This window comes from Scatophagus argus, chromosome 7 (assembly GCF_020382885.2).
Source record: "Scatophagus argus isolate fScaArg1 chromosome 7, fScaArg1.pri, whole genome shotgun sequence".
In the NCBI taxonomy this organism is placed as follows: Eukaryota; Metazoa; Chordata; class Actinopteri; family Scatophagidae; genus Scatophagus; species Scatophagus argus.
In genome coordinates this window covers 59920-71001 of record NC_058499.1, presented here as the reverse complement: position 1 = coordinate 71001, position 11082 = coordinate 59920, and the positions used below count along the sequence as shown (strand labels likewise).

The following is an 11082-nucleotide window of genomic DNA, read 5'->3' as shown; positions in this document are numbered from 1 at the left end:
AAGATTCTTATCTGTATTATCTTGTTCCATCAAGCTTCTGACTGACAGGAAGCAGCAACATGATTAAACCAGAGAAGCATTTTTCAATCTAATCTGCAGTTTAAATACTGTTCATCATTTACAGATTTGATGTATGTAAAGGAAACAGTTGCTGCTGGATGAAATCTGCATCACTAGATAGATGAAAGGTACAGCAATTAATTAATTAATGGGACTTAAGTAATTTATTTTCCTATACCATAAAACAATTTATTAGACAGTTTACACATAGTTATGATATTTTATATTCTACCATGTTTTACTCAAGTTTTTCTAAAATCTGCTGTGTAGTTGGTTTTTAGTGCTTTGTTCACAGTAGAACGAGGTTCTCTGCAGAGCAGGAACAAACGAGGGCTTATATTCCTAGTATCTGAACTAGTATCCTTGGCATGATTAGTTGTTGTAGTTGTTGCTTAGACAAAATTCTTTTATAACTGCAGGTACATTTTGTAACTACAAACTCAGTGAGATTAAATCCAGTCTATTTCTTTTCCTGATGACAACTGATCAGAAGTGAATAGTCTGTCTCAAATTTAGACTAAGTCCAAACTATCTAGTTTTATTGCAGTATGATGTATGTGCTGTATTAAAATTGCTGACAATCTAAGCTACTGCCGAACCTGTCGATTTTGGTATTGGAGCAGCTTTTCTTCATGTTTGATTGTGATTTTAATGAAAAGGAAGTAAAACTCACAAAGTGCTGCAGCAACCCATTGGCTCTGGAGGAGACTCAGCAAAATATCTGAAATGTTAAAACAAAACAAAACAGGAATCTTAAATGAGTCAAAATCATATAAATGCCCAAAGTTGATGAGTTAAATGGAGGACAAATACATGAATTGGAACAGCTTATTTTAACCCTGGTATTTAACATTTACAAGCAGCGTATAAAACTACATATGATGTTTGATGTAGTTGTGAGTTGATATAAGGACAGTTTTAAGTTTATTAATAATTTTATCATCAATTGTTACACCTGTGTTTTTCTATACGGGCATTCATGATCTGTTTTAAACCACCTGGTGGTCCACAATGGTTCAAGTTGTTATACATGAATAAATACTTATAGCTGCTTGTTAGAAATCTTTTCAGATAAAAGCTTAAAATCAAACAAAACATATTAAAACAATAATTTAAGAAAAAAAGACTGAAGGACTTAACTTACCTCTCAGTTTTTGGCTGTAATGCAAAAATTCTACTCAAACAGAAAGATATTTGTGATTTGATGTGTACATTTGATACTGAAATCAAAAGTAAAAAGATAAATATACTGAACAGCATATTTCAGGCTGTCTGACATAATCAGGGTTTTCATGTCATAAAACACAAACTCACAGACTCAGTTTGAGGCTCAGCACTGGATTGTGTTCACTGACACTGCGTTAACAGGTGTTTCTGTCCCTGTCTTCAACACTCGCAGTTTAATTCTGCATGACTCGTATGGTTCTGGTGGCAGGTCATTTCTGATGATTACTGCTATGTTTTTAGAATTTAAAACAGCACATGATTTTTGTTTATCAATTAATGCAGTTTATATTTGCACCACAAGAGAATGAGACACTACATTGGTGTCACCAGATCTCTGTCACAGTATATTATGTCTGTAGTTTATTTAACACCACAAGTGATGAAGAGGACTGGCTGCCATCCAGAGTGTTCATATGTGAAAAGTCTGTCTGAATAGGATAAACACAAACTGACTGAAATGTATGCTTCACCTGTTAGTGTATCAGTGTTCAGCTGTTTTCTTATAATCTGCCACCAAAATTGACAGTGCACTTACTTCTCCATCTACAGCTCAGTCCTGCCTCAGTTCAGTGCATCAAGTTAACAACAGCTCAGAGTTTTCTTATGTAGTTTGGTCAAGAAATTTAATTTTTGTCCCAGACTGTTTTTTTGATCAAATGAGCAGGATACATTTGACTGAAAGCTGAGAGACAGCGTGTTGAACTGGTATTTCAACTGGTACCACCTGGTAAACATTAGGAGAAGTAAACCACTGTCATCTTTATGTCTCTTATTGACAGGGTTTGTTTTAGATTATGACCAATTTCATAACATTTTAATACAAAGGTTTTCCCTCTTCTAAGTTTGCTAAGTGTTACTGACGATGAACCAAGTGAATAAGACAAAACAGCTCCTCCAGCAGCTTGTTTATTCTGTCAAAGTTTCTACAGCTTACAATATAATTTAAAAAGAAAATCTGTGCTATCTAAACAGATTAACCAATTTGTTCACAGCTGATACAGTTTTTTGTCTGATCAGACACAGATTTAAGCCTCAGCCTCAAACATCTTCTTCCTTCCATCCATACCAGACTTGTCTTCAATGTTTTTACGCCAGTCACCAACATCACGCAGTTCCTTCTCCTGAAACACCAAGATGAGCAAAAATCAGAGGTGGGCTAACAGGTTGGGAAGTTACAGTCCGTTAAGATATTAGAAACTTTTTTTTTAAATTTTCAATCTGTTCATCCACCAAAAGGAGACTCAAAACCTAAGGATAGTTAGGGCTGGCCTAGGCTGGCCCCTAGTTATGCTGCTGTAGGTTTAGACTAACTCAACAATAATTATCAGTTACAGTATTTCTGATATTATTGCTGTTTCTCTGCATCTCTGTCTCCCTCCCTCCTTTTCTCTCTTCTCTTGTCTCCTCCTCTCTCTTGTTCTAGTTTTTTTACTGTGTTCAAATTTTGGCTTTTCCACTTCCTCACCTCCTCCTTCACCTCCTTCTTGACCTGCTTCAGATTGGCCCTCAGGTCCAGGTTGACGGTATGTTTGGAGCCAAGCAGAGCTTTCAGCATGGCGTCAGCTGACATACGAACTTTCTTCAGGACGGGTTTCTTGAACTTGCCCATCAGGTCTTGAACTTTTATCTTCAAGTCGTCAATCTGTAAAGTGGAAATGATAGAGAGGCCACTGTGGAAAATAAAGTTGGAATTAACTGCAGCTTCAGTCAGTGTTGTCATCAAGTCACACTTCACAGTCAAACTTCAAGTCCCACTCCACTTTCAAGCTCCCAGTGTTCGAGTCCAAGGCAAGTCCAAGTAATTAAAGAAAAATCCAAGTCGAGTCCAAGTCAAGTCCACGAGTGATCAGAGTGAAGTCCTAGTCAAGCCCAATCCAAATATATTATTGTATAATTATTATATAATATTGAACTTAACTTTATCTTATTATCTATGCCAAATTACTATGGTATATTACATAACCTGTTCCCAATGAGACCTTTTTTGTGCTCAAAAATGACATGCCCAAAGTAACTCAGCAGCTACAATGTGATTATAGTAGAAGTGTAAAAATAAATATATATGTTACCAAGGTCAGAACAAATCAGGATGGCACACAGCATAAATAAAAAAATGTTATTTATGCCTACTTTCCTGCCTGTACAACATCCATTGCGCGTCTGCCCGTCCTGGGTGAGGGATCCCTCCTCTGTTGCTCTGTTTCTCCCATTTTTTCCCTGTTAAAGGTTTCTTCTAGGAGTTTTTCCTTAGGCCATCCATTTGGCACATTTTGGCACACCTGTGCCATTTGAGGTATCTCAGGTACCAAACTATAAAACATATTGTGATTTTTATGTCACTGTGGGTATTCATTCCATCAAAATTTGGGTTTGCTTTGAAAAATTCCCTTTGCCCCCAATAACCATCCTGTTCAAAGAAAACTGTACTAAGGAAGTGAAGTTTGACTCCAACTGGAATGAAGAACATAAAAACATAAAAATGCCCACAACAATGAATAAAAAAAGTGAGGTAACACGGTTGTAAAAACTGTGGAGGAGGGTTGACTCCTTCAGATGATGACACAAATGGCTGAGGCAGGATATTGGAAGGAGGCAGGTGACTGGGGACACCTCTCTGCGGCTTTGATGTTGGTGTCAACAATGATGTTCTGGCCATGGCTGCAGGGGAAGAGGAGATGCTCTACATAAACTGCATAAGCATCATCGTCAGCATCATCACTGCGGAACCAAATGCTTCATTGCAAGACAAAGGAGCTCATTGTGGACTTCAGGAGGGAGAGAGGAGGCATGCATGCCCCCATACACATCAATGGGATGACGGTTGAACGTGTCTCCAGTTTCAAGTTCCTGGGGACCTACATCTCGGAGGACCTGACCTGGACCACCAACACCTCCAGCCTTGTGAAGAAGGCTCACCAGGACACTGAAGAAACACCATCTGTCTTCAGCCATCCTGGTGAACTTTTACCACTGTGCAATCGAAAGTATCCTGACCAGCTGTGTCACAGTATGGTATGGGAACTGCTTGGTTGCAGACCGCAAGGCGCTACAGCGAGTGGTGAAAACCACCCAGCGCATCACAGGGACTCCATTTTCAGCCCTTGAAGACATCCAGAGGAAACGCTGTCTGCGTCGAGCTCGCAGTATCCTCAAGGACTTCTCCCACCCTGCTCGTGGTCTGTTTGCACTCTTGCCGTCTGGCAGGTGCTTCAGGAGCCTCAAGGCCAGGACCAGCAGGCTGAGCAACAGCTTCTTCCTCAGGGCTCTCCCTACTGAACTCAGCCCCCGACTAACACCCTCACCCTACACCACACTCCACTACACCACCCTATCCTAACTGAGTACTACGTACTGAGTGTTGCACTAGTTCCTCTACCTCACTGTTAATATAGTTAGCCTACTGCCTATCACTGTATACACTATATTGTTCACTGCACTGGTGATTTATAACTTAATTTAACATCTGTAAATATCATTTGTAAATTGTGTTATAGTTTCCGCCTACACTGGATGCACATTAAAGCACATATCCAACTGTATAATATGTTCATATTACTTAGAACCCCTGTATATTATGACAACTACCTGTATATCATGTTTATAGTATATCTGTAGCATAGACACCTGTACATACCCTGTACATACTGTAAACACTGTATATCTGGCACTTACTGCACTTCTGGTTAGATTCCAAACTGCGTTTCGTTGCATTGTACTTGTACATGTGTAATGACAATAAAGTTGAATCTAATCTAATCTAATCTAATCTAATTAAATAAGCTTGAATCACTTTTGAATTTGTCAATTCACAAATTTGTTGAAATACAGGACAATAAATGAAGCTAGATCACTAATTTTACACCAAATCAATTACTAGTCCACAAAAAAGAACGTATTCCACATCGCTGTTGTCCAGATCACTCACTGCGTGGACGATGCCCTGCTCTTCACGCTGGCCCTCTTATCAGTCATCAGTGTATCCAGCAGCCAAGTTTATTAGACAACCAACCCCCTCACAACCAGGCAGTGTCTCTGTCTTACACACTTCTCTGCTGCTTCTGTAGGACTGCTGCCCTCTATTAAAAATGCTATAAATAAAAATATAAATGCACACAGTAATACTAAGTTTAACAATCCCATAGAAATAGTGTCAGTGCCTCGTCCTCCCATAGTCCAACCAGCACAAAATTTAAGAAGTGACAATCAAAACAGTTTATTAGACATAAAATAGAAATTGATTGCTTTGTCAACAACACTGCAGCCACTTCACACACAGTTTTAGATATGGTTGCCCCACTGAAAAAGAAGGGTACAAATCATAGGAGGCTAACTCCTTGGTATAATTCAAATATCTGAACACTAAAGCAGGTATCAAGACGGATGGAGAGGAAGTGGTACTTCGAATCACTTGAATCCCAGAAGGCCTGGAGAGATAGTTTATTGACATATAACAAGGCCCTTTGTAAAGCCAGAACAGCTTATTATTCATCACTAATAGAGCAAAACAAGAACAACCAATGTTTTCTTTTTAACACTGTGGCCAGGCTGACAAAGAGTCACAGCTCTGCTGAGCCTTGTATTCCTGCAGCTCTTAGTAGTGAAGACTTCATGAGTTTATTCACCAATAAAATCACTAACATTAGAGAAAAAATCAGTCAAGATCTCTCCACGATAGCCAATATACTGCCATCTTTAGAAACCTCTTTTAGTCCTAATCCACCTCTGGACAGCTTCCTGTCCCTAGACCTTGAAAATTCAAAGGGTGGTTGCAAGTCAGTTAACTGATAACCTACACAGGAACAGTCTGTTTGAAGTGTTTCAGTCTGGTTTCAGAGCCCATTACAGCACAGAAACAGCACTGGTTAAAGTTACTAATGACCTCCTCATGGCATCAGACCGCAGGCTTGTCTCCATACTTGTTCTACTGGATCTCAGTGCTGCTTTCGACACAGTAGATCACAACATTTTATTACACAAATTAGAACATGAGACTAGGATCACAGGAACAGCACTAGGCGGGTTTAAATCATATTTGACAGATAGATTTCACTTTGTTCATGTTAATGATGTTTCCTCTTCACATATAAGGGTTAATCATGGTGTTCCGCAGGGTTCTGTGCTCGGGCTGATCCTGTTCCCCTTATACATACTCCCTCTAGAAAATCCAGAGACATGGCATAAACCTTCATTGTTATGCTGATGATACCCAGCTGTACTTATCAATAGAATCTGAAGAAACAGAGCCATCAGTCAGACTTCAGGCATGTCTTAAGGACATAAAGGACTGGAGGACCTCCAATTTTTTTACTACTAAACTCAGACAAAACTGAGGTCATTGTTTTTGGCCCCAAACATCTTAGAATTAGAATAGCTGATAATATTGTCTCTCTGGACGGCATTACTTTGGCCCCCAGTACGACTGTGAGGAACCTTGGTGTTATCTTTGATCAGGACATATCATTTATCCATCACATTAAGCAGATCTCTAAGACCGCCTTCTTTCACCTCCGTAATATTGCTAAGATTAGGAGCATCCTCTCTCAGAGTGATGCTGAAAAACTTGTCCGTGCTTTTATTACTTCTAGGCTGGACTACTGCAACTCATTATTATCAGGATGTCCAAATTACTCCATTAATAGCTTGCAGCTGATCCAGTTTTGACAGGAATCAGTAAAAGGGATCATATCTCCCCAGTCTTAGCTTCTCTTCACTGGCTTCCGCTAAATTTTAGAATAAACTAAAATTCTCCTACTTACATATAAGGCCCTAAATGGACTAGCCCCACCATACCTACAGGAACTAATAGTCCCATATATTCCCAACAGAACACTCAGATCACAGAGTGCAAGTTTAATTGCAGTTCCCAGAATTCATAAAAGTAGAATGGGAGGACGAGCCTTTAGCTATCAGGCACCCCTACTGTGGAGCCAGTTGCTAATCTGGGTTCGAAAGGCGAACGCCACCTCCACCGTTAAGACCAGGCTTAAAACCTTTCTGTTTAGTAAAGCATACAGTTAGCCTCAAACAAAGTGTGTAGGGCTGTTGGCATTGTTACAGTCACTTCTTGATATATAGCCACAGGTGGAATAGGGCTGACTAACTCTTAGTCTTTAATCGCTATCATAGCTATGTTGCTATAGGCCTATGCTGCCGGAGGACACAAACATGATCCACCGAGCAGTTCCCCCACCTCCTCAACACCAACACCGTTGCTATTCCCCCTCCTCCTCTCCTCTGCCTATCTTGTTCTTCTATGTAGTGTTGTTATAATTAATATAACTTGAACAACATATCAGCTAAAAAACAAAAATACAATGCATAGTTCTTCAGCACTCCAATTATAACAACCTGTCATGTTTGTCCTTTGTAATGAATGATGGTTGAATGGTTCTCCCTTGTGAGCCGTGTCCTGTTCAAGGTTTCTTCCTGTTAAAAGGAAGTTTTTCCTTGCCACTGTCTGCTTGCTTGGGGGTTCAGGCTCTGTATTTCTGTAAAGCACCTAGAGACAATTCTGATTGTAAAAGGTGCTATATGAATAAAACTGAATTAAACTGAATTGAGTCAAGTCACAAGTCCTTAAAATTGGAGCTCAAGTCGTGTGGAGGTTGATGTGCAGACCAGCACTCAGTATTAAGTATCACAATTTCCACTCTCTTTTGGCCACGACCTTGTTTTTATATTTACACAATTGACCGGACAGACTTTCCTATGAATTTTAGCAATTTACCAACATACAACTTTATTTTAATTGGCTGCTCTACTTTCCCAGAGGTGTGAGTGTGTGCATGTGATTGTCTGTCTGTTGTTTTGTGTCAGCCCTCCAATTGACTGGCAACCAGTCCAGGGTTCTCTTGCCTGTAGTCAGCAGGGCTGCCCCCCCCCCCACACACACACACACCTTTCCATGCATTTAATGTCTCGTCAGTTAGAAATGGATCTAAAAATGTTAAAATGTTAAGATTGGTCGGGTAGGAATAGATGAAGGTGCAAGCAAATCAAGACCTAAAGAGCCCATCTTTAGTATTGTGTTCTGAATTAATAAATTGATAATAACTGCAAGTGATCTACCTCCTTATTGGATTTATTGACTTTCATCTCAAGGTCGTATCGCTCCTCATCGATCACATCAATCTTGTGGTGGATCTCCCTGCACAGCTCCTGAACAAAAAACATCATGTCACCAAAATGATGTACTCTGGACCCCAAATAATTCATCACAACATCAACTACACTGTAACTAAACTTTTATTTTAGCATCATGTCTATAGATTAGCTTAACAGACCTGCAGCTCCTGCAGGCTCCTGGGCATGGAAACAGGAGGACAGTTCTCTGCCATGTACCTTGTCCTCTCCACCTCAAGCTCCTTCTCCTCCTCTTCCAGTAAACCTTTGGCTATGGACAGCATCAAACTCTGCCAGGCAACACCGTATTTTAACGCACATTAAACATTTGTAGTCAAATCTGTTTGTTCACAGCTTTAGTCTGAAAAATCTTCTGCCTGAACTTTATGTGAGGAGATTTTTGCCGTGTGCAGGTCCAGTTGACCTCATACACTGTAAAACTGACAGAAATCTTTTACCTTCAGATGATGCTTGCGACTTGAAGACATCTTTTTCCTGGATTTAAGAAAACATCAGTTTGTTATGAATCTGTGATTTAAAAAATACTTTATTTCTATAATTAAACTAATAAGCCCAAAGTGAGTCATTGTAAAAAAGTGTTGAAATATTTTTTTGAAACATGGAAAAAAAAAAAGTAAACCTCTAGCATTTCTTATTGACTTATTTTGCACAAGTTTTAGGAAGGTCTTAGATTTCAGTGACAGATCATATGGTTTGCACAAATCTTCTATGACACTTGTACAATTTATTTTTTTAATTTATTTAATTTAAGTTACTTTATTAATCCCAAGCTGGGAAATTACTTTTTTTAACTCATCACTGATTGAAACACACACACATGCAACATGCAGTGAAACACACAGGAGCAGAGGGCAGCATCAAGCGCCCAGGGAGCATATACTGGGGTTTAGGTGCCTTGCTCAAGGGCACATCAGCCGGCTATTGGGGGGTGGGGACATTATCACTCCACCACACTCAAATTGTTCCTGCCCGTCCGGTGGGAGAATTGAACCAGCAACCTTCCGATCACAAGCCGCTTCTCCAGGTCCATAATAAAATATACATGAACATATTAATGAATGAAACACAGAGTTACTCACTCTGACATCTTGGCGTTTGTTTGACTTCAAACCTGTAGAAAAACACAATTTCCCATTTTTAAATATTTTAATTTTGAAATAATAAAGGGTTGGGGGTAAGACCCACGGACATGAGAGTTACTGATGGGAAAAGTATTTCAGATACACATAAAGGAATTAACTGTATGGCGTTCGTAAGAAACAAAGTGAAGGTAGAGTCAGAACTGGAAAGCTTCTACTCAGACTCTAAGAGACAAGTCCACTTAGAGGAAACCTGAGATGAACTGGGAGCTTCGGCTGTTCGCCTTGAGTAAAAACCTCTAGTCTAAATTAGGAGAAGGATCTGGGTACAGTTGCCCCCCCCGGGCATCCCTCTTATGAAAGCCTGTCTGCTGGAAGATTATCAGGAAACACTTGATACGTCTCCTGTTGGTAAAAACATCTCGGAAATGACTGAGACCAAATCCAGCCCATAAAACAGAGACTGTGGAAAATAGCAACAAATGGAGAACAGAGGCTGTCTGAAGTCTGCCAGAATGTCCCAAAGATGTCAGAATCAATTATTTTTCCATTGTGACATATCTGTTACAATGTATAATAATTCAACATTTCTCCTACAACACCAAGTGCATATAAATTTTTAACGGAATAACCCAGTTCAGAGATAAATTTATCTGTTTGGATCTCTGATACAAAACAATAAGCACTGATCCTGATTCTGCACATTAACCTCCACACCAGATTTTCCACAAGAAGCAAGAATGTTTTAATTGTTCAAATTATGTCGTAGTTTTTAATACTTAAAATGTATAGTTGTTAATTTTTATACTTTAAGTTCAAGTAAGAAAGTAAGTAAGTAAGAAATTAAACTTTGATTTAATTGTTTGTTAAGAATAAATAGATGTTTTTCTTTTACTTATTCACACACATTTCATGTAAACACTCCATTAAAACAACTGATTGTCAATTTCAATCAGGGCATTATCAGCATCAGGAAGTCTTCCTTATGTTAAGAGGTCAAATCTATCATTTCTATGTAAGGTATCTTTAACAGAACTTTATTGCATAATTTATAGCTGACTTTTGTCAGCATGACAGAGTCAAACATGAAGAAAGAGAAGATTTTATTAAAGTAATCCAATAGTCAGGCTGAGCACTGACACATTAAATGTGTTCAAATGGTCCGTGATGACACAGCAACAAACACTGGGACGACTTTCCAACTCTCAAGTCCATTTACACCAGCACATCTCATCACACTGTGATTCACACCTTCACCCCCAAACTTAACCATGTTATCATCCAAAAACCCCTCCATCGACAGCCACACCTTCATCATCCTCATCTGTTGTTTCCAGAGATAAAACAACAAAAAGTCTTACTTCCTGAATTACAGAATGACCTCATGCTCTCCTTTATAAATCAAAACTAAAACTAAAACACTTGAGCCGCAGAGAAAAGAAAAAGATTTCTCACCTTTTAGTGTAAGACAGAAGCAGCAGCAGTTTTGGGAAGCAGTGCAGTTTGGGAATTATAAGTTGGTATATATTGCATTTCCCAGAGGCAAACATCTTTCTCTTTATGGAAGTCGATT

The 11082-nt window shown here is 39.2% G+C and overlaps 1 protein-coding gene across 1 annotated transcript; it reads right to left on the bottom strand.

Annotated features, from left to right (window-relative positions):
* Window positions 1-2177: 2177 nt before the first annotated feature.
* On the bottom strand, window positions 2178-11082 carry LOC124062294 (troponin I, fast skeletal muscle-like). The gene is made up of 7 exons (XM_046394953.1): window positions 10965-11082; window positions 9510-9541; window positions 8868-8904; window positions 8571-8699; window positions 8356-8445; window positions 2753-2929; window positions 2178-2408 (listed from the first exon to the last, which is right to left on the bottom strand). The coding sequence occupies exons 2-7, from the start codon at window positions 9515-9517 to the stop codon at window positions 2313-2315; spliced, it is 537 nt and encodes a 178-aa protein (XP_046250909.1). The 5' UTR covers window positions 9518-9541; window positions 10965-11082; the 3' UTR covers window positions 2178-2312.